Raw genomic sequence first — 27,796 nt, forward strand, 5'->3', positions numbered from 1 at the left:
AGTCTTCAATCAGGCGTCCTTTCGGCGCACATTTCAGTGACCTGCGGGGCTCACCAGTGTCCTTCCTCCAGGGCCTCAGGGGCAGTCAGAGGGATCTTTCCCGCCGCTCCACTCCCTCCTCCTCCTCCCCCTCCCCCTATCCCCTCCCCTCCCCTCCCCTCCCTTCTCCTCTCCAGAAACGTCCTCGCTTGCCCGCCTCCGCCGCCTCCCCCGCCAGCCGTGTCGGCTCTGCTCCGCGCCCAGCCGGCCAACCGGCGGCTCAGCTCTGGGCGCGTCACAATGCGCCGTTGCGGCCCCGCCCCCGGACGCCGGACGCAGAAACTCCGCCCTGCCGCGGTCCTTGCGTTCTTCCGGCTCCGTCGTGGAAGCAGGACTGCGCCGCGTCTTCCTCAAGGTGGGGTTTGGGGGGGTCACCGAATCGCTGTCACGCCGGCAAGTAGCAGTGGGTGGGGACGCGGGCTCCTTGGGCTTCTGTTTCCTGGTGTCCAGGGCAAAGGGCCGAGCCGGGCAGTAGGGCCGAGTCGGGGCCTGGCACGCCGGGAGCAGGAGGGCTTCCGGCAAAGCCGCGTGCGCTCGACGGGCAGGCGCTGAGGATTGGGGCCGGCAGCGCGCCTGACCCCGCCCCTCTTAGGCTCCGCCCCGTGCTCGCAGGCGGGGGTTTCCATGGTGATGGTCAACAAGCCTCAACCGCCTCTGCTACAACTGCCAAGTTCCCCGCGTCCCACCCTCCTCTAGGTGCTCCGAGGGACCACCGGGGTGCCTGATATGAGAGCGGAAGTGTAGAGACTCGGAGGCCGAGGTGAGGGGCGGCCGAAGTCTCCGAGGTCGAAGGCCGCACACCCGGGACCTAGCGGGGACTGGGTCCCCCTGGGGGTGGGGACCGGGAGGTGGGATTTGAGATTAGGGAGACTATCCGAAGTCCAGGGCCCCGTACCCGGACTACCTGGGGATTGGGCGTATTGGGATGGGGATCGTTGGGCTGGGGCTGGGATTTGGTATCAGGGAAGAGAGATCTGAGTTTAAGCGCCGCAAACCTGGGACCGAGCGAGGACTGCACATAATGAGGGGCCGTGGCGCTGAGATTTGGGTGACGGGATTCGAGGTCGAGGGGCCCGTACGTGGGACCGGCAAGAACTGGACCCACTGGGATCAGGAGACGCAGCGTCGGAGGTCGAGAGCCGCACGCCCAGACAGTGGTCCCACGCGGTGAGCACCGCGGGCTGAGATTTTGGAGTCAGGAAAGCGCGGGGAAGGCACGGACGGCCGGGTGCGTTAGTCCGGCCTCCTGGCGGGGCGCTGGCGACTGCCGGAGGGTTCTGAAAGTGAGAACAGGCCTGGCGCAGTGGGAGGCCCAGCCGGGAGGATCTCTTGAGCCCAGGAGTTCCCGACAAGCCTGGGCAACATAGACTGTCTCTACTGAAAAGTAAAAAAAAAAAAAATTAGCCACGTGTGGTGGCGCGCGCCTGTTGTCCCAGCTACTCGGGAGGCTGAGACGGGAGGGTCGCTTGCTCTGAGGTCGAGGCTGCAGTGACAGTGATTGTGCCACTGCATTCCAGCCGGGCGACGGAAGTGAGACCTTGTCTCAAAAGAAGTAATAATAATAGTAATAATACCTGAGTAAAATGAAAGCCGCGCGCTCACGTGGCTGCAGGCGCCTGAGAGTTGCACAAGACTTCCTTGTGGGGAGTTGGCTCCGCCCTCCTCCCACGCCCGGTTCCCGGAGCCTTAGCTCTCGGCCCTGGGCGCTTTTTCTTCCTCGGCTGCGCCGCGTGTCCTCGGAGCGCGGTCCCTGTATTGGTCTCCTGCTCCTAGAGGTATCGTGTTTGTATTTGGGGTGAAAATCTGACTCTTGCGCGCTCTTCAGCTTAGTCGTCCTTTTTTTTTTTTCCTTTTGTTTGTTTGTATTAAGTATTTTCGTCGATTCCGCCTTGCTTGTAGGAAACTTGGGGACGGGGCCCGGCTCCTGCTGCGCCGGCTGCCCGGCTCCCCCAACCGCAGAGTCGTGGACCAGGGTTTTGAGGAGCAGGGCACCCGACTCGCCCTCCCCCCCAGGCCGCCCCGGGCGCGGGAACCCCTCCCCCTAGGCGCCTGGGACCCCCGCTCGGCTCCGCGTGTGTCCCGGCGGAGGGTGGAAGGAGAGCCGAGCTCGGCCATTGCCCGCGGGCGGCCCGGGCACAAGCTGACGCGCCTCTTTAGTTCTCGAAATTGCTCGCGGGCGCTGGGGGCTCGGGCCGGCCATCTGCGTGGCGGGACGCGAGGCGCGCGCTGGCTGCTGCGCGCGAAGGGCAACGGGCGGCGGCGGCGGCGGCTTCCCGGAACCGCGCGGGGCGGGCCCTGCGCCGGGGTCAGGGCCACAGCCTCAGGCGGCAGGGAGTTCTGAAAGCGTAGTTTTCAGTCGTTCCGTCCCAAAAGTCATCTTAATTCTTCCAAAAATATACGCATATAATTCTTTCTACTTAGTTATATTTTTAAAAGTTAAATACGTGGTTGTCTCTGAATTCCTAGTAAGATGAAAATTTTTTGGGTTCTCCAGGTAGGTGAAAGATACCTTAAGTGCTATTCCTGCAAAGTGACTCGTTGCTCTCACAGAATTTATAAACTATAAAATAAGACATTACTACTTTAATGAATATTAAGAGAGAGATTGCTTTATTCCTAAGCAAGAAGATCTTTTGCCTTGTAGGTATTACATTCCAGTGTGCATTCTGTAGACTAGAGTCATTATCGGCCGGGCGAGGTGGCTCACGCCTGTAATCCCAGCATTTAGGGAGGCCGAGGTGTGGGAGGATCGCTTGGGCCCCAGAGACCTACCCCGTCTCTATAAAAAATATATATTATTTTTTGAGACAGGGTCTCACTTTGTTGCCCAGGCTGGAGTGCAGTGGTGTGATCTCGGCTCGCTGCCGAGATCCTCTTGTGCTCAACGGATCCTCCCACCTCAGCCGCCGAGTATCTGGGACCACGGGCACTCTCCAGCACGCCCGGCAAATTTTTGTATTTTTTGTAGAGATGGGGTCTCCTTATGTTGCCCAGATTGATTTTCAAACTTTTGTGCTCAAGCGATTCTCACGCCTCTGCCTCCCAAAGTGCTGGGATTACAGGCATGAGCCATCGTGCCCGGCCACTTTTTTGTAAACTGGCACGTTTTCTGTTAAGGGTAGCGTTAACAAAGCTTTATTCAGGTAAAAATTGGAATTTATTTAAGGGAAAAGACTGAGTAAATAGAAAGTTACTTCTCCCACGTGGCCAGAACCTTGGAAAGCCTGGAGGCAAATGAGAGCCCGGTAGGGGTAGATGCCTGCAGGGGCTGCAGAAATGTGACAGGCCCTTTCCTTGGAGGTGACTTCACTAATTCCCTCTCCCCCACTGAGCTCTGGTTCTCTGCTCTTCGGGAGAACCACATTAGTTGACTCTTACTAGGTCCTAGAAGTTTTACTCCATTTTCTAATTACATGCTCAGGACTACTGCAAAAGGGCTTGCTATTAGCCCCATGTTTCAGATGAGAAAATGGAGGTTGGGAGAAGTCATGTGTCCAGGGACACAATTGGGACTGGGTCCCAAGTTGGACCGGGACACCCCTCCCCTGCCAGGGCCCTTGTCCTGTCTCAGTTGCCCTGAGCTACGGTTCTTGTGGAGGGCAACAGGGTGGGCAGAGGGAGAACTGAGCTCAGCCAAGACCACCCTGGCTTATTTTACAGCAAATCCCAGACCAATAAGGTCTTTATTAATAAATAAATCCGCAGTATTTCTAAGAACTTTTAAAACCTAACCATGATACTGCTGTCATGCCTAAAAATACATTCGAAAATATCAAGTATCCAGGGTTTAAATGTTTCTGTATTAAATTTTTTTTTTTTTTCGAGACGGAGTCTTGCTCTGTCACCCAAGCTGGAGTGCAGTGGCACAATCTCAGCTCACTGCAAACTCCATCTCCCGGGTTCATGCCATTCTCCTGCCTCAGCCTCCCGAGTTGCTGGGACTACAGGCGGCCGCCACCATGCCCGGCTAATTTTTTGTATTTTTAGTAGAGGCGGGGTTTCACCATGTTAGCAAGGATGGTCTCGATCTCCTGACCTCATGATCCGCCCGCCTTGGCCTCCCAAAGTGCTGGGATTACAGGCGTGAGCCACCGCGCCCGGCCTGTATTAAATATTTTAAACAGCTGGTTGGTTTGAGTCAGGATCCAAAGTCACACCTTATATTTTGTAGATAACTTTTTAAATTCAGAGCAGCACTGTCCAATAGAAATATAATGTATGCTATAAATGTAATCTTATATTCTTTAGAGGTAAAAGGAAACATGATTCATTGTATTAATAATTTAACCTAATATATATCCACTACTATTTTGCATGTAAGTAATTTTAAAACACTTTTTCATTTCTCCATGATCTTGACTAAAATAATTAAAAACAAAACCCTGTGAACTTGTCAAAATCCAGTGTGAGTTTTACACTTACACATTTCAAGCGTGGTGAATGGATGCTGTGTAAGTGATCATCTAGAGGTTCCCCTTTCTTAAAAGGCTCCATCCCCCGTTATATTTGTCGGGCTGTCTTGCAGCATTCCTTCCCCACACTTCGCATTTTTCTGATTGTTTTTCCGTGGTGGTCTTTGAGTGTCTGTTCTTTATATTTCCTGTAAAGTGATAGTTACCTCTAGAGGTAGTTTTGGTTTTGGTTTTATTTTTGTTTTTGAGACGGAGTTTTGGTTTTGTTGCCCAGGCTGGAGTGCAATGGTGTGATCTTGATTCACTGCTTCCCGGGTTCAAGCAATTCTCTTGCCTCAGCCTCCTGAGTAACTGGGATTACAGGCGTTATTTTTAGTAGAGACGGAGTATCAACTTGTTGGTCAGGCTGGTCTCAACCTCCTGACCTCAGGTGATCCACCCGCCTCAGCCTCCCAAAGTGCTGGGATTACAGGTGTGAGCCACCGCACCCAGTCTGGAGGTAGTTTTGATTCAGATGAGAGTTTTTGGAAAGAAAACTTACTTGAGGTGCTGTGCTCCAACTGGAGGCACATATTGGTTGGTATCTTCTCTTTTGTCATGTTACAGCAGCTATTAATTATCATTACGTAGATCCATTATTTTCTTAAATGGTTTTCAAATTAGTGATATTTTAATAATCGATTCCTTTTCATTTGTTAGCAGGAATACTTTTATAAGAGGATAACTCTTTCAATAATCATGTGATCGCTCTAAGATGTACTTTTGTTTTTGTTTTCCTTTTTTTTTTTTTTTAGAGACCGATTCTCACTCTGTCACCCAGGCTGGAGTGCAGTGGCAGGATCCAGGCTCACTGCAGCCTCCGCCTCCTGGGTTCAGGCGATTCTCAGGCTCGTGAGCAGCTGGGATTACAGGTGTGCAGCACCACCACGCCCATCTAATAGTAGAGATGGTGGAGTGGCAGGGGGTGGGGGGTTTCACCATGTTGGCCAGGCTGGTCTCAAACTCCTGACCTCAAGTGATCCACCTGCCTTGGCCTCCCAAAGTGCTGGGATTACAGGTGTGAGTCACCCACCATGCCCAGCCCTCCACATTTTTTTTTTTTTTTCGAGAAAGGGTTTCACTTTGATGCCCACACTGGAGTGCCCTGGTGTGGACAGAGCTCACTGCAGCCTCAACCTCCTGGGCTCAGGCAATCCTGCCTCAGCCCCCCAAGTAGCTGGGTTTACAGGTGTGTGCCACATGCCCAGCTATTTTTTTTTGTATTTTTTGTAGAGAAGGGGTTTTGCCATGTTGCCCAGGGTGGTCTCCTGAGCTCAAGTGATCTGCCCACCTCGGCCTCCCAAAGTGTTGGGATTACAGGTGTGAGCCACTATATATGGCCTCAGTTCTTCCTTGACATAAATTCAGCTTAGCATTTCTCATAAAACATTAAAAAACTACCTCTATACTTTGTCTCCATCGATACATCAGTATGAGAAATTGCAGTGATTGAGTTTGAAATGATCAACTACACTTGCACTCCTGAAATCCAACTTGGTCATAATATCGCTTTATATATTGCTGGATTAGGTTGACTGATACTTGGTTTGGACTTTTGCATCTGAGTTCTTGAGTGAAGTTAGCCTGTGATACTTGATTAATTGTAAAACTCTTTTGGAAATGAAAAAATCAATTCCAAGTTCATTGTAGATGTAAGTGTAAAAATTTAGAGAAGAACATCAACGCTTTGTAAGTTCAAATAACTATGTGGGCTGGGGCTAGGAAAAAGATCTCTTGAAAATGACACAGGCTGGGCGGGGTGGTTCACACCTTTAATCCCAGCAGGGCCAAGGCAGGTGGATTGCTTGAGGCCAGGAGTCCAAGACCAGCCTGGCCAATGTGGCGAAACCCCATCTCTACTAAAAATACAAAAATTTTTTGCCGGGTGTGGTGGTGTGCATCTGTAATCCCAGGCTGAGGCAGGAGAATTGCTTGAACTCAGGAGGTGGAGGTTGCAGTGAACCGAGAGTGGAACAGTGGTTTGAGCTCAGGAGTTCAAGATCAGCCTGGGCAAGATGGCAAGACCCTATCTTTTCAAAAACAGAATTTTTAATTAGCCAGGTGTGATAGCGAACACTTGTAAAGACATAGAGGATGCAGTGAGTTGTGATTGCAGAACTGCATACCACCCTGAGCAAGAAAGCAAGACCCCGTTTAAAAAAAAAAAAAAGCCATCATAATTAAGAAAAGGCATGACAGATTAAGACTCCTATTAGATTTATCCTAACGGTATGCCTCCTGTTAGACAAAATGCTTCACCTAATACAAATACAGATACTCTTACTTACTGTTATATCCTGATAAACCCATCATAAGTTATTTGATTAGAATAGTGCCATCTAATAGAATTATGATGTTTATGACAAATACATATCTTTTCTAATTTAAGTTGGTGTTAGATACCATATACGATCCTCTTAAAGTACCTAGAATTCAGGAGTTAGTTTTCTTGTGATGTTTTTGTCTGGTTTGGTAACACGTTGTATTAGTATGCTAGGGCTGCCATGCAAAGTAATACAGACTAGTAACAAATTTTCTCACAGTTATGGAGGCTAGAAGTCTTAAGATGAGGGTGTTGATAGGGTTGGTTTCTTCTCAGGCAGGAGAAATAATGTGAATAGTAGGAATTCCAGAAGGAGAAAAAGACACAGATGGAGGCAGCAAGAGAAGTGATAAAGGATAGAAGTGAATTTTCCTGGCTTAAGATCCCTGTAGTTCCCATTAGGATATTTTGAAAAGACACAGCACAGGCGTGTGTTGGTAAAACTCCTAAAGTATAGAGGAAACTGCTTTGGAAAAAGTATGTCCTCCAAATCTCTTATCTTCTCCCCCATTGTTTCTGTTTTGATGTTTATTCTACTTCGTTTTCCTTTCTTTGAATTCATTACTTTTAAATTTAAAACTCAGTTTTAGTTCCAGAAAGTTGTTTTTTTTTTTAAGTTTTGTAATGGAGTGGTATCTGAAGTTGCTCTTTTTTTCCTGTTAAAATCATTATGGTTTTTGTCTAGCACTTCTTGTTCCCTGAAACCTGCCTAAGTCTGAGGTGTGGTGCGTTATTTCTGGGTGCCGGAGCCCCTCTTCTGTAAATTGTCATGTTCCTTTCCTCCTTCCATCTCTCTGTTCTCCACAGTTCCCCCAAGGCAGAATGCAGTGGTCCCCTGGGCAGCACAGCTCAGGGCCAGCAGTCTCAGCTCAGGGCCTGCTGCTTGGAACCTGACTAAGGTGTCATGTTTCCATGGAGGCTTCAGGAAGAATTCCCAACCCAAGGAATGTACCTTCCTCAGGGGGCTGAGGATACCCCACAGGCCTCCTTTCTGTCCAGCTCCAGGGTTTGACTATGCACCTACTTAGGGGCTGCTTGCTCAAGGGAGAGAGGTACAGGAGGTGGTCTGGGAAAAACAAAATTGATCTTCCTATCAATTGTATTTTTGTTTAGCGGAATCTATACACACCCATTTCTTTGGATATTATTTCCAGTTACTCCAGCTAATCCAAATAATGATATTTGCACTCAGTTAAGAACAGATTTTATTTTTAGGAACAGAAGTCTAGTTAGCAGTTTTGCTTTTTATTAACGTTTTAAGGAACATTTACCTTAGATATCATGATTCTTGGGCATTTGCAAAATGCAATCAATATCAAACAGCAATGGTTGCTTGTTTTATGATCGGTCAAAATTTGTCCCTTATATTAATTTAAGTACAAACAGTATAGATAAAATTTATCTAACATTACATTATACTACTCTTGATGCTTTTTAGTAACACAGCTTTTGAGAAATGAACACTGAGGGAAGCAGTGTGTTATCCCCCCAGACTTAGCTACAGCAAGTAAGTGAAAGGACCTGATAGATGGTAATGGAAAACAGCTTTCCTGTTGCATGCAGATCAGGACAGGTCCCCTTTGGTGGATATAAATGTAGTAATAATGGAGTAAACATTTAAAATGTTAATATATGCTCCATCTGCAGCTTCTCAGTCTTTTTTTTTTTTTTTTTTTTTTTTTTTTTTTTGAGACGGAGTCTCGCTCTATCGCCCATGCTGGATGGAGTGCAGTGGTGCGATCTGGGCTCCCTGCAAGTTCCGCCTCCCAGGTTCACACCATTCTCCTGCCTCAGCCTCCTGAGTAGCTGGGACTACAGGCGCCCGCCACCACGTTTGGCTAATTTTTGTATTTTTAGTAGAGACGAGGTTTCACCGTATTAGCTAGGATGGTCTCGACCTCCTGACCTCGTGATCCACCCGCCTTGTCCTCCCAAAGTGCTGGGATTACAGGCATGAGCCACTGTGCCCGGCCACTTCTCAGTCCTTAATAGCTTTTAGGATAGCTCTGTGTATTGAATTTGGCATGTTGTGTGAATTGGGTTAGAATTCTCACACTTCAGATACATGTGCCCCTGAAAAGTTAAGTACAAATGTGTGCGTTGGTGCATTTTTTAAAAATGGAATTAGTGTCTTGTATCATAATTCTTGAGTTCATGACAGCAGGAAGTACTTAAGAGTGACTGAATAGGAATTTTATAAAATTGCTGGGTTGGAAGATACTTTTGAGGCCATTAAATCCAATTTTCAATATTTCCAACAGAAAAGGAAAACATCCATAACAAATATGGTCTATGATCTGCTCACATACTATATACCATGATGGGGAATATTTGCCCCCAAGACGCATCTTATGCTTCTCATGTGGTGAACAGACATGAGCAGCAGAAGCTGTGTCCTAAAATTTCTTCAATCTAAAGGATTCACCACGAAATAAGAATATGAATACAAAGCATCCAGCACCAAAATGTATCCCAGTAAAGGGCTTTGGTAAAAAATATAAATAATTTGAACAAGTGTCCAGAGGGGAGATAATGTACAGAAGGAAAAAAGAATAATGGGCTTTTAACTTCTTTTTTTTCCTCTCAGTTTTTATCTTTTTCCTATATAGAGATGGGAGTCTCACTATATTGCGCAGGCTGGTTTCGAACTCTCTTGGGCTCAAGTGATCCTCCCACCTCGGCCTCCCAAAGTGCTGGAGTTACAGGCTTGAGCCACTGCTCCTGGCCAGCTTCTACTTTAAACCTCAGCTATTTATCAAGGAAAAAAGGATTTCCCTTCTTTCTACATGAAATTCATCACTCAGTGTTCCCACTCACCCATGCTCCTGTCTGTTTAAATGTCACTTCCTCAGAACCCCAATCTGAGCTAATCCCTATTTTCTGCTTTTCGTTCATTCTAAAATTTGTCATCATATATTTGTACATTTCTTGATTTCCTACTCCACTGTTACTGGACCCACCAAGGCAGGAACTGTGTCTCTTTACCACTACAGTTCCTGTATCTTTTAGGTGCGTAGTATTTCTTGGTGAGTCAGTCAATCTCCAGACTCAGTCATTTTTCTCTACATTACACATTCTTTCACATTCTTTAGTTCCCACCAGTCTTCCTAGACTTGTTTCATTCCTTCCCATCTTGTCTCTATGTATCTCTTCCCACCATTCATTTTCCAGATAGCATCTAGACTGTTGTGTTAAAAAGCAAAACTCCTTTCACACCACATTCCATTAAATGCCTTCCCACTGGCCTTTGAACACCAAACCAGGCCTTTAAGGCTATGTCATCTCCTACCATTGATCTCAGACCTAGCTGCAGTTGCACAATACAACCCCTGGCTCAAGTCTTCTGCACACGTTGTTCCCTCACAGGCAGGAACCCTGTGGTGACTGATCAATAATTAAAACTTGCCTTGGGCCAGGCACAGTGGCTCATACCTATAATCCTAGCACTTTGGGAGGCCAAGGTGGATCAGTTGAGCCCAGGAGTTACAGACCAGTCTGGGCATCATAGAGAAACCTTGTCTCTACTAAAAAATTAAAAAGAAAAAATTAGCCCGGCTTGGTGGCATGCACCTGTGGTCCCAGCTACGTTGGGGAGGCTAAAGGTGGGAGGATCATTTGAGCCCAGGAGGTTGAGGCTAATGTGCCTGTCACACAGATTCAAGAGTTACTAATCATGGACAGTTATTCTCCATCTCCCCACCTACTACTTTGTGGACAACTTCAAACAAATCCAAGCCATCACAAATATTTCAAGATGGATTTCTAAAACTTAATTGCTTTATTTTATAACATAACCATAATTCTGTGGGTTCTTTTATCTGGCTGGAACTATTCTGAGGAAGGACTGGCTCATTTGTCCTTGTAGTTTCCCACAGTCTACATCACTATATGCAGTATGTTACTGTTCCTTGTAATTCCTGTTATCTAGTAAGTGCATTCTAAAGACTTGCTTTCTCTCAGTTTTACAAACAGTTGTATTAGCCGGGTGTGGTTGCATGCCAGTGGTCCCAACTACTCAGGAGGCTGAGGTTGGAGGCTTGCTTGAGCCTGGGAGGTTGAGGCTGCATTGCCATGATCGTGCCACTGCATTCCAGCCTGGGCAACTGAGTCAGACCCTGTCTCAAAATAATAATAATTCTGTTAAAAACGTAAAATAGGCCGGGCGCGGTGGCTCACACCTGTAATCCCAGCACTTTGAGAGGCTGAAGTTGGGTGGATCACAAGGTCAGGAGTTCGAGACCAGCCTGACCAACATGGTGAAACCCTGTCTCTACTAAAAATACAAAAATTAGCCAGGGTGTGGTAGCGCACGCCTGTAATCCCAGCTACTCAGGAGGTTGAGGCCAGGAGAATTGCTTGAACCTGGGAGGGGAGGTTGCAGTGAGCCGAGATTGTGCCATTGCACTCCAGCCCGGGCGACAGAGCAAGACTCTCTCAAAAAAAAAAAAAAAAAAAAAAAAAAACAACAAACTCCAAACAGGCCGGGCATGGGGCTCGCACCTATAATCCCAGTACTTTGGGAGGCCGAGGCAGGGGGATCACGAGGTCAAGATATCGGGTATAGTGGCATGGGCCTATAGTCCCAGCTACTCGGGAGGCTGAGGCAGGCGAATCACCTTAACCCAGGAGGCAGAGGTTGCAGTGAGCCGAGATCATGCCACTGCACTCCAGCCTGGGTGACAGAGTGAAAACTGTGTCTCAAAAAAAACCAAACAAACAAACAAAAAAGTCAAACATACACAAAAGTAGAAACAAGTGTAATGAAACTCTATGTATACATCAGGAGCTTTAATAAAAATTACTAGTTCATAGCACATCTTGTTTCATGTATATTTCCACTTTCCAAGTAATCTGAAACATTCAAGAAATCAGGTGTCATCTGCAAATATTTGTGGCTCTAAAAAGGGTCTTTTAAAGAAATAAAATTACAGTATAGTTACAACAAAATTTACAATTCTGTAATATAAAATGTCACTGATCATATTATCGAAATTGCTTTATAGTTGTTCTCCAGTTCATTTGAGCTAAGATTCAGAGGTCCACAAAATTGCGTTAGTTAAAAGTTTTAGGAATTGCGTTAAAAAAATTGTTTTTCAAAGTTTTTTTTCAAAATCTCTACGTGTGTCCATGGTCAAATGTACAAACCAAGGTACGTCCGCTAGTTCCATTTTAGAGGCGGCCTCCCGGAGAGGGGCTGTGTCTAACTTGCTGGCTTCTCTTCCACTCTGCAGTGCCCGCCTTTCCCCGTGGCTGGCACTCTGGACTTTGCCCAGGTCGCGCTCACGCCTGGCTCCCTTCGGGAGAACTCGGAGAAATGTCTTCCCGCCGCCCTGACTCTCTCTTTCCCCCACTTCCTGCCTGGGCCCAGCGCGCGGGCCACGGGGCCGCACCTGCAGGCACGCGTTTCCCATTGGTGACATCTTGGCGGGCCCGGCAGTGGCACTTCCTCCTCTGCACCCCGTGACCCACGTCCGGCTGCCGGTCTTGGATCACGAGGCCTCCGCTTTCCGGACTCCGGACCCCGCGCCTCCTCGGGGCCGACGGCCAGTCCCTGGCGTGGTGAGCCGCCGCGCGGGCGCCCCGGCCCCGCCACTCCAGTCCCGGCCGCCCCCCCCCCCCCCCCAGGTCCCTTTCCGCCGCCCCGGTCGCTCGGAGACGGACCCAGACCTAGGAGCGCCTCTTCCCTTCCCTCCCTTCAGCCGCGCTCGGCCCGCGGGTCCCGGAGCTCCCGCCCAGGCAGCGCTAGCCTGGCGGGCCCGGGAAGCAGCCCCCACCCCACCTTGCCGTCGCCCTCGCTCTCGCCCTCAGGGCCCTGGAAGCCCGCCAGGCGCCCCCTCCCCTCCCCCTCCCGCGAGGCGCCCTTCCCTCCGGGAACCCTCCCGTCCCTGCCCCCACTCTCCCCGCTGCGCCGCTCGCTCCGCCCCCCGCCCGGAAGCTCCCGCCCGAGCCCGCGCAGGCCCTGGGGCCGACCTTCCTGCCGGGCCGGGCGGTCCGAAGCTGCTGGAGCGCCGTGAGCAGGCCGCGGGGACGTCGCCGTCACCTTGTCTCGGGGCCTCGGCGCTGCTTCCCGCCAAAACACGTTTACCGCGCGCCCGGGCCTCCCACCTTGCGGAAGGGGCCCCCCCACCACTTGGATTTCTGTTGCAGGTTGAGAACAAAAACATGCACCTGGAGTTTCCCCGGAGCCCTCTGCGTGGTTGAGCTTCGGTGGAATTTCGGGGCTCTTGGCTGCCAGCCGCGCTTGCCTGGTAGCAACAGAAACCGGTCCCGCTCGCCTCCGTGGTAAGTCTAGAGCATGAAAGTCCGCGGGCCCGGCCGGGTGGACTTTGGTTTGAGAGTGGAACTAAGTGAAGTAATGGGGGCGGCGCGGCCGGACGCGCTCCCAGCCGCCTGGCGAGAGTGCTGCCCGGTTTCCCGGGGGCACGGGAGTGTGTCTAGGAGGGGAGGCCAGGATCCTTCCTCGAGTCCTGTCCTGAACAAAAGAAAACGAGGTGGGTGGTGCTTGAACGGCCCTGTTTACTCTGCAGATAGCCGAACTGGTAGGACTCTGGCGCGCCCTATTTATCTTGATTGGCTCTGCCTGAAGGCAAGCGTTGATCCCGTCCAACCTGTATCACTGCGAAGAGCTCGTTCGGGAGCGCTTTTTGGAAATGCAGATTCTTAGCCCCCACCCAGATCTGTTTTAGGGTTGGTGTTTTAATTATCTAGGTGGCCCGCGTGCAAGCTCGATCTGAAAACCTCCGGGTCCAGTCACCTGGGGGAGCTGAGCAGCCCTCCCCACCCCCAGCGCTTTCTTGGCGCCGCGGACGGAGAGACCAGACTCTTCCTCTGCGTGCGTTGGCGGTGCGCAGTGGCCGTGGTCTACAGGCTCACAGCAGCTGGTCCATTGGGGTAAATGGGTGTACGTGGGTCTGGCTGCCAGCTTGTGCATGTCCCCAGAGAGGCCTCAGGGTGTTGGTCTGTGGATCACGCAGGGATAAACAAGGGCATAAGTGGATCAGATCATTAAGATGACTGGGTTCCACCCTTTAGATCCTTGAACAAGTCGGATTGTTGAAGCCTTTTGAAAACCTGATTCCAGAGTACTTGAAACTATTTCACCCCTGAATAGGTTTCCTAATAAATGTAATGCTTTCCATTTGTACACCCCCCCCAAGAGTGTCTTAAGTAATAACCACTGGAAGTTTGCAAGACAAGGCAGATTTGATTATCTTCATGTTAAGACAACAGGTTCAGCATAATTAGTTGGTTTTACTAATTCCACATTTCCAAAACTCAAGCAGCTTAGTTCTCAGAATTCCATAGCCCTCAGCCCGTGTCCTAGTCCTTTGGGGCAGCGTTATTACTGGGATGTTGGTGATCTAGTGATTATGATGTATATTCTAGTGAAGCATATTTCAAAGAAGTTACCCAATAAAACTGAAAGTGTCTTTTGGATGTGTCTCCACACTGCTTACAGAGGGGTTCCTATAAATCAGATTGAACAATTTCTAGCAAGCACCCTTGCTCCATGCCCATGCTATCCCAGTGAAAGAGGGGTCTTAAGGTCAAGTCCCCTGTGGTTGTCACTTCTCCCCCACCCATCTCCCTCCCAAGTGCCCTGCCCCCGATATTTAAATTTCCTCCCAGCACTTAGGGTCCTCAGTGTACAAACTTAGAATTGGGCAGAGGCGGGCGGATCACCTGAGGTCAGGAGTTTGGGACCAGCCTGGCCAACATATTGAAATCCCATTTCTACTAAAAATACAAAAATTCGCTGGGTGGGGTGGTGCATGCCTGTAATACCAGGTACTGAGACAGGAGAATCTCATCAAGAGTAAATCTCATCAAGATCAATAAGGCGTTTCCCTTTTGTTGTGCTCTGTATTGCCCTGTGAAAAGATAATACTTCCAAAATGCTGTTAGGCGGATGGGGTGTGAGATTTAATTTAAACCCAGAGGCTATATAAAGGGCTTCCCAGCTGTCTCTGTCCTTACCTGGAGTTCTGATCCCAGAGCCAGTGCCTAGGATCTGAGACCACACAGCCAATATCGCTCTGTTTTTTTTTTAGGACATTTCATTACCATCCAGAAGTGTCTCCCACTGAAGGCATCCGTGGTTGTTTTTAAGGTAAGCTATTTTAAGAAGAGCCCTTTTTCAGCTGCAGTATTTATATTTGTTATACTCAAATTTGCTTAGCAGCCTGGAGTGAAAAAAGTTTTGTCCCTAACTTTAACCTTGAGCAGGACACCACAGGGCTCTTTTCAGCTTGAGTTTTAGTTAATGAAAAGCCTTAGGACTTCTGAGAAATGGAACAGAAAACCAATTCTGGAGTAAAAATAAGCAGTAAATGTTTTAAGTGTACACATGTGTTCTGGAAAGGAATGGTCTCTTCGCCTTGCCTTCAGAGAGGAAGTAATTTTGCTTCTGAAACATTTCCTGATGCAAAACACTTATGACGTGTAAGAGATTAGGCATTTTAAGTAATTATTCTAAGAAATGTTTTTATTTTTTATGCTTCTTGTATGTCTTTTTCAGCCTAGCCAGGCCACTGCCTTCTTGAGGAAGGTGTTGACCCCCCTACACATGGGCAACAGTTAATCCTGGTTAATCTTGGACCAACTGGGTCAAGTCTGTGCTGAGGATGGGGTCATGGTGGCCAACAAAACAGGCACAAGTTTCTCCCCAGTAGGCTCCTATTGTGGGTTTAAGACCCCTTTAACAACACAAGAGTGCTGTGGTTAGTGTAGAGCATGAGACTTAATTTGGATAATGAGAAGACCTTTGAGAAAGGTGGTGTATTGGAGCTTAGACCTTAAGGATTAGTGGGATTTAGGTAGACAGAAGGTTGAACAGAGTATATTTGGGGAGAGAATTAACCATGAGTGTCAACTATGTGCGTCACATCCCTGAAGGGGTAGAGAGCTTGCCACATTCCAGGAGAAGAGCGTTGGAGGCAAAAGTTGCAAGGCCTGAGGGACCCCATTGGGCCTGTGGTCCTTGTTCTGAGGTCAGTGGGAAACCACTGAGGACTTGGATGCAGGACAGTAATGAGTTTTAAAAGTACACATGAGCCGTAGATGGGATTGCAGTAAGGCCTAGCCACTGTGCTTGGAAAACTTTTTTTTTTTTTTTTTGAGATGGAGTTTTGCTCCTGTTGCCTAGGCTGGAGTGCAGTGACGCGACATTGGCTCACTGCAACCTCTGCCTCCCGGGTTCAAGCGATTCTCCTGCCTCAGCCTTCCTGAGTAGCTGGGATTACAGGCATGCGCCACCACACCTGGCTAATTTTGTATTTTTAGTAGAAACGGAGTTTCTCCATGTTGGTCAGGCTGGTCTTGAACTCCTGACTTCAGGTGACCTGCCCGCCTCAGCCTCCCAAAGTGCTAGGATTACAGGCATGAGCCACCGCGCCCGGCCTATGCTTGGAATCTTTTTTTTTTTTCCCCCAAGGCAGAAGAATTTTTCTTAGTACAGAACAAAATGAAAAGTCTCCCATGTCTACTTCTTTCTACACAGACACAGCAACCATCCGATTTCTCAATCTTTTCCCCACCTTTCCCCCTTTTCTATTCCACAAAACCGCCATTGTCATCATGGCCCGTTCTCAATGAGCTGTTGGGTACACCTCCCAGACGGGGTGGTGGCCGGGCAGAGGGGCTCCTCACTTCCCAGTAGGGGCAGCCGGGCAGAGGCACCCCCCACCTCCCGGACGGGGCGGCTGGCCGGGCGGGGGCTGACCCCCGCCTCCCTCCCGGATGGGGTGGCTGCCGGTCGGAGATGCTCCTCACTTCCCAGACGGGGTGGCTGCCGGGCGGAGGGGCTCCTCACTTCTCAGACGGGCGGCTGCCGGGCGGAGGGGCTCCTCACTTCTCAGACGGGGCGGCCGGGCAGAGACACTCCTCACCTCCCAGACGGGGTCGCGGCCGGGCAGAGGCGCTCCTCACATCCCAGACGGGGCGGCGGGGCAGAGGCGCTCCCCACATCTCAGACGATGGGCGGCCGGGCAGAGACGCTCCTCACTTCCTAGATGGGATGGCGGCCGGGAAGAGGCGCTCCTCACTTCCCAAACTGGGCAGCCAGGCAGAGGGGCTCCTCACATCCCAGACGATGGGCGGCCAGGCAGAGACGCTCCTCACTTCCCAGACGGGGTGGCAGCTGGGCAGAGGCTGCAATCTCGGCACTTTGGGAGGCCAAGGCAGGCTGCTGGGAGGTGGAGGTTGTAGCGAGCCGAGATCACGCCACTGCACTCCAGCCTGGGCGCCATTGAGCACTGAGTGGACGAGACTCCGTCTGCAATCCCGGCACCTCGGGAGGCTGAGGCTGGCAGATCACTCGTGGTTAGGAGCTGGAGACCAGCCCGGCCAACACAGCGAAACCCCGTCTCCACCCAAAAAATACGAAAACCAGTCAGGCGTGGTGGCGCGCGCCTGCATTTGCAGGCACTCGGCAGGCTGAGGCAGGAGAATCAGGCAGGGAGGTTGCAGTGAGCCGAGATGGCAGCAGTACAGTCCAGCTTCGGCTCGGCATCAGAGGGAGACCGTGGGGAGAGGGAGAGGGAGAGCGGAATTATTTAAAAGATATGTTGGTAATCTGGAATTGGCTGTTTGTACATACAGGAATTAGAATAGGAGAAATAACAATATGAGGTACAGAAAGAAAATGACAATTTGATAACTCCCATTACAAAGAAAAGAATTACTGAGTTCATAGGCTGCCATTCAACGTGTTAGAAACAGGGTAGAGCTGTGAGGCACCTTTATTGCTGAGGAAATGGAAGAGTTGAATAGGATTTAGGGATGAGGATACTGTGGAGAATGGGATCACCCAAGGGAGTTGAGTTGATTGGATTTGAGGGCTTGGGAGAAGGTCAAGGATTACTCCAGTTTCCTTCTAGAGCCTCTGGGTGCAGGTAGGGGCAGTCATGTTGCTATTGGAGTGTGACAGAAGAGAGAATGTGAGGTTTAGTTGTGGCACAGAGGAGAACCTGTGGAGTGGAGTTGTGTCTACCCGTCTGGGCTTCAGGGAGCCGAAGACTGGGGGTTTGTGTATCTCCTGACCCTGGAGATGATTATGGAGACCCTGGGAGCAGGTGAGTCCACTGATAAGAGGACTGGGCCCAAGCCGGATTCCCTACAGTTAATGGTTAAGGAAGGACTCAGAGACTGTCTAAGGAATTAACTGGAAAACCAACAGTAATTGCCAACAGGAGTGAAAGGGAGAGGATTTCCAGGAAAGAATGGTTAAGTAAGATGAAGACGAAAACGTTTGCTCTTTTTCTTGCCATGGAGATCTGTATAGTAGGATCATGCAGTTTTTTTGTTTGTTTTTGTTTTTGAGACGAGTCTCTGTCGCCTAGGCTGGAGTGCAGTGGCACGATCTCAGCTCACTGCAACCTCTGCCTTCCAGGTCCAAGCGATTCTCCTGCCCCGGCGTCTGGAGTAGCTGGGATTACAGGCGCCCGCCACCACGCCCGGCTAATTTTTGTATTTTTAGTAGAGACGGGGTCTCACCATGTTAGCCAGGATGGTCTCGATCTCCTGACCTCATGATCCACCTGCCTCAGCCTCCCAAAGTGCTGGGATTACAGGTGTGAGGCACTGTGCCCGGCCACTTTTTCTGTATTTTTAGTAGAGACGGGGTTTCAATATGTTGGCTAGGCTGGTCTGGAACTCCTGACCTCAAATGATCTGCCTGCCTTGGCCACCCAAAGTGCTGGGATTACAGGCGTGAGCCACTGCGCTCAGCCTAGGTGTCCACCACTATGCTCGGCTAATTTTTATATTTTTGGTAGAGGCGGGATTTCACCATGTTGGTCAGGCTGGTCTTGAACTCCTGACTCCGGTTATCCACCCTCCTTGACCTCCTAAAGTGCTGGGATTACAGGCGGTGAGCCACCACACGTGGCCTTGATCATGCAGTTTTAATGGAGGGGAGTGGAAGTGACAGTAGAGGCCTTTTGACAAGATTTTGCTGAACAAATCAACAAGTAGCTAGAGGCAAAGTTGGCACAGGGGAGGTATGACATGATTGGGTAGAACTGAGCATGTTTAATTACCAAGTAGACAGGGTTCAGTGGAGAAAGGGGAAAAGGAAAAAAAGAAGAAAGCATGGCCCCGGGGTATGTGAGGTTGGACCCAGAGCAGAGCTGTTGTTCACGATGTCCGCTGTAAGGGGCCCACTACGTGCTTACAAACTCCTGGACTCTGACTTGACTTCACAAAGTCCACTTCCAAGAGTAATGTCAACCAGCTGGAGAGGAGGTGAGAGTCTGTAAGGCTGCCCCAGACACCTGAAGGGCTTTGGACAAGCAGGGTGCTGGGGTAGGACAGTGGGCGATATTGAGGGCCCGCTTACTCTATGGCTGTTCACTATGATTTTCTTTTTTTTTTCTTCTTGTGTGGTGGGTTTTTTTTTGGAGTTAGTCTCGCTCCGTCACCCGGGCTGGAGTACAATGGTGCGATCTCCACTCACTGAAAACTCCGCTTCCTGGGTTCAGGTGATTCTCTTGCCTCAGCCTCCCTAGTGGCTGGGACTACAGGTGCCCACCACCACGTCCAAGTAATTTTTTTTTTTTTTTTTGAGACGGAGTCTTGCACTGTCGCCCAGGCTGGAGTGCAGTGGTGCGATCTTGGCTTACTGCAACCTCTGCCTCCCAGGTTCAAGCGATGCTCCTGCCTCAGCCTCCCAAGTAGCTGGGACTACAGGTGCCCGCCATCACGCCCGGCTAATTTTTTGTATTTTTAGTCGAGACAGAGGTTTTGTCTATTGGAACTCATGACCTCAAGTGGTCCCACCCGCCTCGGCCTCCCAAAGTGCTAGGATTATAGGTGGGAGCCACTGTGCCTGGCCTCACCCTGATTTCTACAGTATTTCACAACTTGGGGGCAGCATTAGCCACCAGAGAACATTTGGGAATGTCTGGAGACATTCAGTTGTCAGAACTGGAGGTGGAGGGTGCTACTGGCATCTAGTGGGCAGAGACCAGGGATGCAGCTAAACATCCTACAGTGCCTGGGCCTGCCTCCACAACACAAAGAACTGTCTGGTCCAAAATGTCAGTAGTCCTGAGGCTGAGAAATTGTAGCTTAGAGGCACCGTTTCGCCTGGCTATGTGCAGCTGAGCCACTCAGTACATCCATGGAGTAGTCAGATATTTGTTTGGAATCTTCCAGAGCTCTGGCTTTACTGGGCGCGTACAGTTAAGAAGTTCATTGAATGAATCCCATGTATTGTGAGGAAGTAATGTAAAATGATACTTGCTCTAAGCTGGATTATGAAGAATGAGGAGAGAAAGAGGCTGTGTGGATAAGGAAGCCAAGGTCTCTACAAAGGAGGGAGGAGGATAGCAGTTGTGGTGGAGGGAGTAGGATGTGATTAAGGTGGGGTTTCCTGCAGGGAATGGTGAAATCATTGGAGGTAGGAGTCCAGGAGAAAATGGTTAGTGGATTATGGCTTCATCTCCCCCACCCGGAACGATGGCTGGACCTAAGGCTAGGAACAGAACTCGAGGGAGGCCTTCAGATACTTTTCATGAGTGAGGAGCAAGACCAGGGTATGGTCAAAGACAAAAGGACAGGCGGTACCTAGCCTGACCCAGTGTTGGGAATGGAATTGCATAAGAAGCCCCCCCCCCCCCCCGTAATTAAGCTGTCCCAGACCCATTATCCCAAGAGACACAATACAAACTTGCCCTGACTCTCCAAGGAGGAGCTTCTGAACTGTTAGCACAGAATTCCCTCCGTGGGCAGGAGAGGAAGAATCTGCTGTGACCTTGCTCTGCCAGATCAGCATGTTGCAGTGGCCATATGCTGCTGCAGGGGATTTAGATAAGGCCCTGGGGAGGCGGGGACCATTACTTTCTAAGGTGGAGGCTAAACCCCAGGGTTTGTTGCAGACCCAAAGCACAGTTTGAGAATTGGGGATAGGATTATTTATGCCCAATCCTTTGCCCTTCAGGATTATTTTATAAAAGTTGATGGAGTTTATGTACATAGTCAATAATTTGAGGTGGACAATGAGCAATCCAGGTTAGGCTCCCCTTGACTCTCTTCCCAGAGGCTTCCATGTTCCACTCTCATTAGCAAGGGTGACATCTTTTAGTTAGGCTGTATACTTTCAAAGCCCTTGCATTCCAAATCACAGTTCGTGAGTAAATGCCGAGTGTTTGGTCTTGGTGATGTGTTCAGGATATCACATACTGTTCTGTTTCATTTGTGCCATTATGCTTGTTATTGGGAGAGGAGACACATCTTGTTATCTTTATAATCTGGTGTCGACACAGGTAAATTTGAAAGATTTACACAATTATCCTTTTAGACATTGTCAATTTGAAATGATGAAGCGCTGTATGATAATATGTCATTATCTGCAATGGCTACATCAAACTTTAAAATTACTAATTTTCCCTGAAGCTAGTGCAGTTGAGCATTTATTTATTATGAATTTGCTTTTCCTTTTCTTAAATTACACTTACCTTTACTTTTTGTCTGTTTTTTAAATTGTGTGGTTTTCTTATGGAGCTTTTTTCCCCACATGAGCCCATATTTCTTGAAAAGGCCACCAGCTATATCTCTTATGCTTGATGTAAAATGACACTTTGAAACATTCGATTTCCAGCTGTGCACGGTGGCTCACGCCAGTAATCCCAGCACTTTGGGCAGCTGAGGTGGGCGGATCACCTGAGGTCAGGAGTTCAAGACCAGCCTGGCCAACATGGTGAAATCCCGTATCTCCTAAAAGTATAAAAAATTAGCCGTGCGTGGCGGCTGGTGCATGTAATCCCAGCTACTCAGGAGGCTGAGACAGGAGAATTTCGTGAACCCAGGAGGTGGAGGTTGCAGTGAGCCGAGACAGCACCACTGCACTCCAGCCTGGGCGACAGTGAGACCCTTTTCTCAAAAAAAAAAAGAAAAAAATTACATATACTCCTATGCTCATTTTGAGCGTCACCTTTGACAGTGTTCATATAAAAATACGTCTTTGGCCCCATGATACTGCAGTATTTTTCTTGCTTGTGGCTACGTTATATACCCTGCTGTCTAGGTCAGCTGCTCCTCTTTCTCAGAAGACTGCCTTCCAGTGTGTGGTTGGCCTTGCTCTGAGTTTGGACTTCAGGTGCCATGTACCACCCTGGTGGGAAGGGCATTTCTCAGCCCTCTTGCGATTGCCCTTTCTTCCCGATGCCCTCTTCCAGATCTTCAGCACAAGGCAGCAATTCTGCTATATTTTATGTGAACCTGTGAATCATCTGATCTGGTTTCTCCATTTATTTGCAGTGCACATAACTAAGTCTGCTGGTGAATTTGTCTGCTTCTCTGTATATGTCATCAGTTTGGCCTCATACTTGACTGGTATTTAGTTTGAATTGACAATTTAGGAGCAAAATCATAACTCCATAGACACTGGAAGCCATTGCTGTCTTGTATCCTGGCAACATTACTGCTGATGAGAACACTAGAAAATCTTACCCTATGTTGTGGTTTAAAAACAGCCTGCTATGTTCCCATCCCTTATTTTTACTCATGAACGTAAAAGTATCCTACCATAGACAAGCAGATTTACTAAATTTACTATTTTACCAAATGTAAGGCCTATAGTTTAGGAGGAACAACTCAGGAGCTCTTCTAGGTGAACTGCCACATATTATCATGACAAATATGTGGAATAAATATAACAAGGAAATGCGCTTGCTCTAACCTGACTGAAACTTACATTTCTCTGTGTTCAAGGCACCACATTCACATGCATCGTCCTGTCTTGTAAACTCCTGATTTGTTTTTCAAACTGCCTGTGACTGGTAATGTAATTTTTTGAGAGACCTGGAGTTAAATCTTAGCTCTCAATTGTATTTGGTATATTTCTTAATGTCTTGCTACCTCTCTCATCTGTAAAATGGGGAAAATTTCTGTTGCATACTTTAGTTGTGCATATTAAATAAATTCTTCTTTTTTTTTTTTTTTCCAGCCACAAAAAAGCCACACCCAAGATCACCTGACACCCACCCTGTCAAGTGTCCATGATGCTGGGCCCTGAGGGAGGTGAAGGCTTTGTGGTCAAGCTCCGTGGCCTGCCCTGGTCCTGCTCTGTTGAGGACGTGCAGAACTTCCTCTCTGACTGCACGATTCATGATGGGGCCGCAGGTGTCCATTTCATCTACACTAGAGAGGGCAGGCAGAGTGGTGAGGCTTTTGTTGAACTTGGATCAGAAGATGATGTAAAAATGGCCCTGAAAAAAGACAGGGAAAGCATGGGACACCGGTACATTGAGGTGTTCAAGTCCCACAGAACCGAGATGGATTGGGTGTTGAAGCACAGTGGTCCCAACAGTGCCGACAGCGCCAACGATGGCTTCGTGCGGCTTCGAGGACTCCCATTTGGATGCACAAAGGAAGAAATTGTTCAGTTCTTCTCAGGGTTGGAAATCGTGCCAAACGGGATCACATTGCCTGTGGACCCCGAAGGCAAGATTACAGGGGAAGCATTCGTGCAGTTTGCCTCGCAGGAGTTAGCTGAGAAGGCTCTAGGGAAACACAAGGAGAGGATAGGGCACAGGTACATTGAGGTGTTTAAGAGCAGCCAGGAGGAAGTTAGGTCATACTCAGATCCCCCTCTGAAGTTCATGTCCGTGCAGCGGCCAGGGCCCTATGACCGGCCCGGGACTGCCAGGAGGTACATTGGCATCGTGAAGCAGGCAGGCCTGGAAAGGATGAGGCCCGGTGCCTACAGCACAGGCTACGGGGGCTACGAGGAGTACAGTGGCCTCAGTGATGGCTACGGCTTCACCACCGACCTGTTTGGGAGAGACCTCAGCTACTGTCTCTCCGGAATGTATGACCACAGATACGGCGACAGTGAGTTCACAGTGCAGAGCACCACAGGCCACTGTGTCCACATGAGGGGCCTGCCGTACAAAGCGACCGAGAACGACATTTACAACTTCTTCTCTCCTCTCAACCCTGTGAGAGTCCATATTGAGATCGGCCCAGATGGAAGAGTGACGGGCGAAGCAGATGTTGAGTTTGCTACTCATGAAGAAGCTGTGGCAGCTATGTCCAAAGACAGGGCCAATATGCAGCACAGATATATAGAACTCTTCTTGAATTCAACAACAGGGGCCAGCAATGGGGCGTATAGCAGCCAGGTGATGCAAGGCATGGGGGTGTCTGCTGCCCAGGCCACTTACAGTGGCCTGGAGAGCCAGTCAGTGAGTGGTTGTTACGGGGCCGGCTACAGTGGGCAGAACAGCATGGGTGGCTATGACTAGTTTTGTTAGGAACATTTGAGTTATTTCAATCAAATTTTCACAGGCAGCCAACAAGCAATTAAGAGCAGTTATAATAGAGGAAGCTGGGGGACCCATTTTGCACCATGAGTTTGTGAAAAATCTGGATTAAAAAATTACCTCTTCAGTGTTTTCTCATGCAAAATTTTCTTCTAGCATGTGATAATGAGTAAACTAAAACTATTTTCAGCTTTTCTCAATTAACATTTTGGTAGTATACTTCAGAGTGATGTTATCTGAGTTTAAGTAGTTTAAGTATGTTAAATGTGGATCTTTTACACCACATCACAGTGAACACACTGGGGAGACGTGCTTTTTTGGAAAACTCAAAGGTGCTAGCTCCCTGATTCAAAGAAATATTTCTCATGTTTGTTCATTCTAGTTTATATTTTCATTTAAAATCCTTTAGGTTAAGTTTAAGCTTTTTAAAAGTTAGTTTTGAGAATTGAGACACAATACTAATACTGTAGGAATTGGTGAGGCCTTGACTTAAAACTTTCTTTGTACTGTGATTTCCTTTTGGGTGTATTTTGCTAAGTGAAACTTGTTAAATTTTTTGTTAACTAAATTTTTTTCTTAAAATAAAGACTTTTTCACAATGACTGGCACAGATTATCTACTCAGCAAAAGATAGCAAAATGGGTGGTTGAAGATAATTCATTTTAATCGTAATGTATTTTAGTGTGAATTTAAAAATTTCATACATCAAATCTATGATCTCCCTTATATTATGATGAGGCTAAATAAAAGTCTAATAAAAATGTTAAATATGTGAATGGTGGAAATGGTGACTAGCAGCACACGTTCTGGGAAGCATCAAATAGACACACGGCCCCAGCCACCTGCAACTTAGGTGCACTGTTGTAAACCATTCAGAATTTTCCTGCTAGGCCCTTGATGCTGGAGTCACATCTGTTGATAGCTGGAGAACTTTAGTTTCAAGTACTACATTGTGAGAGCAATTACTTTGTTTCTAGTTTTTATAAAATGCTGATTTAAACTTTTTTTTTTGGTCACGCTCCTGATTTCTATAGGGAGCATTTGTTAATTAGGTTATGACAGGATACACATTATCAAGCTTGAGACCCATTTTCAAATTGCTATCAACCTTGGCAACAGCAATGTTGAAATTCAGGCAGCTCTGTATATAGCATACAGTATTACTATCATTTTAAACCCTATGCTAAATACAAACCATCAGGACTTTAAAATGTGGAGTTTATTTAAAACCATTCTATGCAAAAATGCTATCTACCATTGGGAATTCTTCAACTTTATTTTCCCACTTCACTAGCTGTATAATGTTAACCTATATGTTATGATTTTACCAATATTAAGGGTCTTCATTAGTATCTTAAAGAGTAAATAAATGCTCTTGGTAAAACCCCTGAGAGCTGCATTAAAAATTAGGTCTGTGAAGTCTTCAGCCTTTTCTAGCCTCATTGGGCTTCAGAGGCTCACCTTAGGTACAGCCCTTCGTTCCAGTGTTCTGCATGCTTATGTTCTGCATGCTTGGATGGCCTGATGTGAGGGCAGCAGCATCACCAGGAATGGCAGGGTACAGGGATGCAGAAAGAGGCACTCGGAAGACTGGTATGGGGGAAACCTAGGGAGAACTGTCCTTGCTGTAACCCTGATCTGGGATCTCTGCCCACCCATGGGCCTACCATGCTTCAAGTGTCAGCACTGCATGGGGAAGGAGAGGCGTGCAGGTGAGGGAGACCCAGAGAAACAGGTGGAGTTTCAGCTGGAAATGGGGCTGGAATGCCATGAAGATGAGACCTCAGATTTTGTAGAGTGGTGGAGATTCAGAGTACCTTCACAACCCTGGAAGTCTATGCTAGATTTAGGATGCATGGGTGGAAAGGGCTCCAGGGGATGGGAAAGGGAATGTGTTAGATGACCTGACATCCCAAGGTAACAACATAACATGGACAGCAAAACATCCCCTTGCTCCAGGATTGTTAACTTTTCTTGGGGTGGGACAAGTCTCCCTCTGATGCCCAGGCTGGAGTCTAGTGGCATGATATTGGCTCACTGCAGCGTCAGCCTCCCGTGCTCAAGTTATCCTCCCACCTCAGCCTCTCAAGTAGCTGGGACTGGAGGCGCACACCGCTATGCCCAGCTGATTTCTGTATTTTTTGTAGAGATGGGGTCTCGCTATGTTGCCCAGACTGGTCTTGAACTCCTCAGCTCAAGTGATCTGTATTTTTCGGCCTCCCAAAGTTCTAAGATTTCAGGCATGCACCATGGTACCCAGCCATGCCCATTTGTTACTACACACAGCCGTGCCCATTTGTTAATACTGTCCATGGCTGCCCAGGTACTACAGCAGGCAGAGAGATGGGTAGTTGTATCAGAGACCACATGGCCCACAAAATCTAAAATATTTACTGACACTACAGGAAATGTTTTTCAACCTGTGGCCTTGGGCATGACTAGGGCATTCCCTGCAAGGTAAAAGTCAAGATACTGCATCTTGTTATGTTGTAGAACCCCAAATTCAGGCTTGCGTACCTGATGTGTAGCTGATGCCAAACACCAAGACAAAGGTGCTTGGAGATAAAGGTTTATTTGGTTTGGCCAAGGTGAGAAATCTGCCTTAACAAGAAGCAGCTTGGAGTTTTTTTGTTTGTTTTGTTTTTTTAGAGATGGGGGTCTCCCTATATCGCCCAGGCTGGAGTGCAGTGACTTTGAGAGAGTCTCAAAGTGCTGGGGTTACAAGTGTGAGCCACCGCGCACAGCCTCAGCATGGAAGTTTTGACCTCCGTTTTCAACCTGGGCCAGTTCACCCCTCCTTAGGCAACGTGGTGGTCCTCCACTCCTGGGAGGTCATAGTGAGGCCGAACTTGCTGCAGATACCCAATCGACATAGTACACTACAGCCTCGGCCTTCCAAAGTGCTGGGATTATAGGCATAAGCCACCATGCCAGGCATGGGGAGTTTTTACACAGCTAGAGACTAAGGGAGGGGCAGTTTCAGAGAACCGAGGGGGGAAAAGTCTGTGTTTCTTTAGTCTCACATAGTGTCTTGAATAACCAGACTTCTGGGTGTCTGCAGCTGGTCGCAGTGTGTTTAAAGACATTCATTACTTCTGCAAAATTTTTTTATGGCCCTGAAGTTATCCCCTCCTTCACAAGGAACAGTATTTCAGCAGTTCATAATTTCATTATGGGAACAAGGAATACTGGGCAAAAAGCGAGTGGTTAATGTGTAAGCAAGTAAGGGCCTGATAAGAATTTTCATCCCTTGAGTCACTAAAAATGCTGGGTGTTGAAAGAGGCATAATTTTGGGTAGTAGTTTTTGGATTTTGGAGAAAGCTGCTTTGACACTTGAAAATACCCTGAGGCCTGGCGCAGTGGCTCACACCTGTAATGCCAGCACTTTGGGAGGCTGAGGCAGGTGGACTGCTTGAGCTGAGGAGTTTTTTTTTTTTTTTTTTTTTTTTTAAAGACGGAGTCTCACTCACCCAGGCTAGAGTGCGGTGGTGCGATCTCGGCTCATTGCAACCTCCACCTCCCCAGTTCAAGCGATTCTGCCTCAGCTTCCTGAGTAGCTGGGATTACAGGTGGGTGTCGCCACGCCCAGCTAATTTTTGTATTTTTGGTAGAGATGGGGTTTTACCATTTTGGCCAGGGTGGTCTTGAACTCTGGACCTCAGGTGATCCACCCACCTCGGCCTCCCAAAGTGCTGGGATTACAAGTGTGAGCCAGTGT

General features: G+C 48.4%; 1 protein-coding gene across 5 annotated transcripts; it reads left to right on the forward strand.

Moving 5' to 3' along the window:
- On the forward strand, window positions 1–24,679 carry HNRNPF (heterogeneous nuclear ribonucleoprotein F). Of its 5 annotated transcripts, XM_055352256.2 has the most exons (5): window positions 1,717–1,814; window positions 12,182–12,372; window positions 12,961–13,095; window positions 14,865–14,923; window positions 22,760–24,679. In XM_055352256.2, the coding sequence occupies exon 5, from the start codon at window positions 22,812–22,814 to the stop codon at window positions 24,057–24,059; it is 1,248 nt and encodes a 415-aa protein (XP_055208231.1). In that variant the 5' UTR covers window positions 1,717–1,814; window positions 12,182–12,372; window positions 12,961–13,095; window positions 14,865–14,923; window positions 22,760–22,811; the 3' UTR covers window positions 24,060–24,679. The 5 variants fall into 5 exon arrangements, with proteins under 5 accessions (XP_018890296.1, XP_018890298.1, XP_018890297.1 ...); XM_019034751.3 differs by lacking the exons at window positions 1,717–1,814; window positions 12,182–12,372 and adding an exon at window positions 1–394; XM_019034753.3 differs by lacking the exons at window positions 1,717–1,814; window positions 12,182–12,372 and adding an exon at window positions 348–799.
- The last annotated feature ends 3,117 nt before the right edge of the window (window positions 24,680–27,796 follow it).

The sequence above is a fragment of the Gorilla gorilla genome, chromosome 8 (genome assembly GCF_029281585.2).
Source record: "Gorilla gorilla gorilla isolate KB3781 chromosome 8, NHGRI_mGorGor1-v2.1_pri, whole genome shotgun sequence".
In the NCBI taxonomy this organism is placed as follows: domain Eukaryota; kingdom Metazoa; phylum Chordata; class Mammalia; order Primates; family Hominidae; genus Gorilla; species Gorilla gorilla.

Coding starts and splice junctions, on each gene's coding strand:
- HNRNPF (XM_019034751.3), top strand. CDS start 22,812: ATGATGCTGGGCCCTGAGGGAGGTGAAGGCTTTGTGGTCAAGCTCCGT.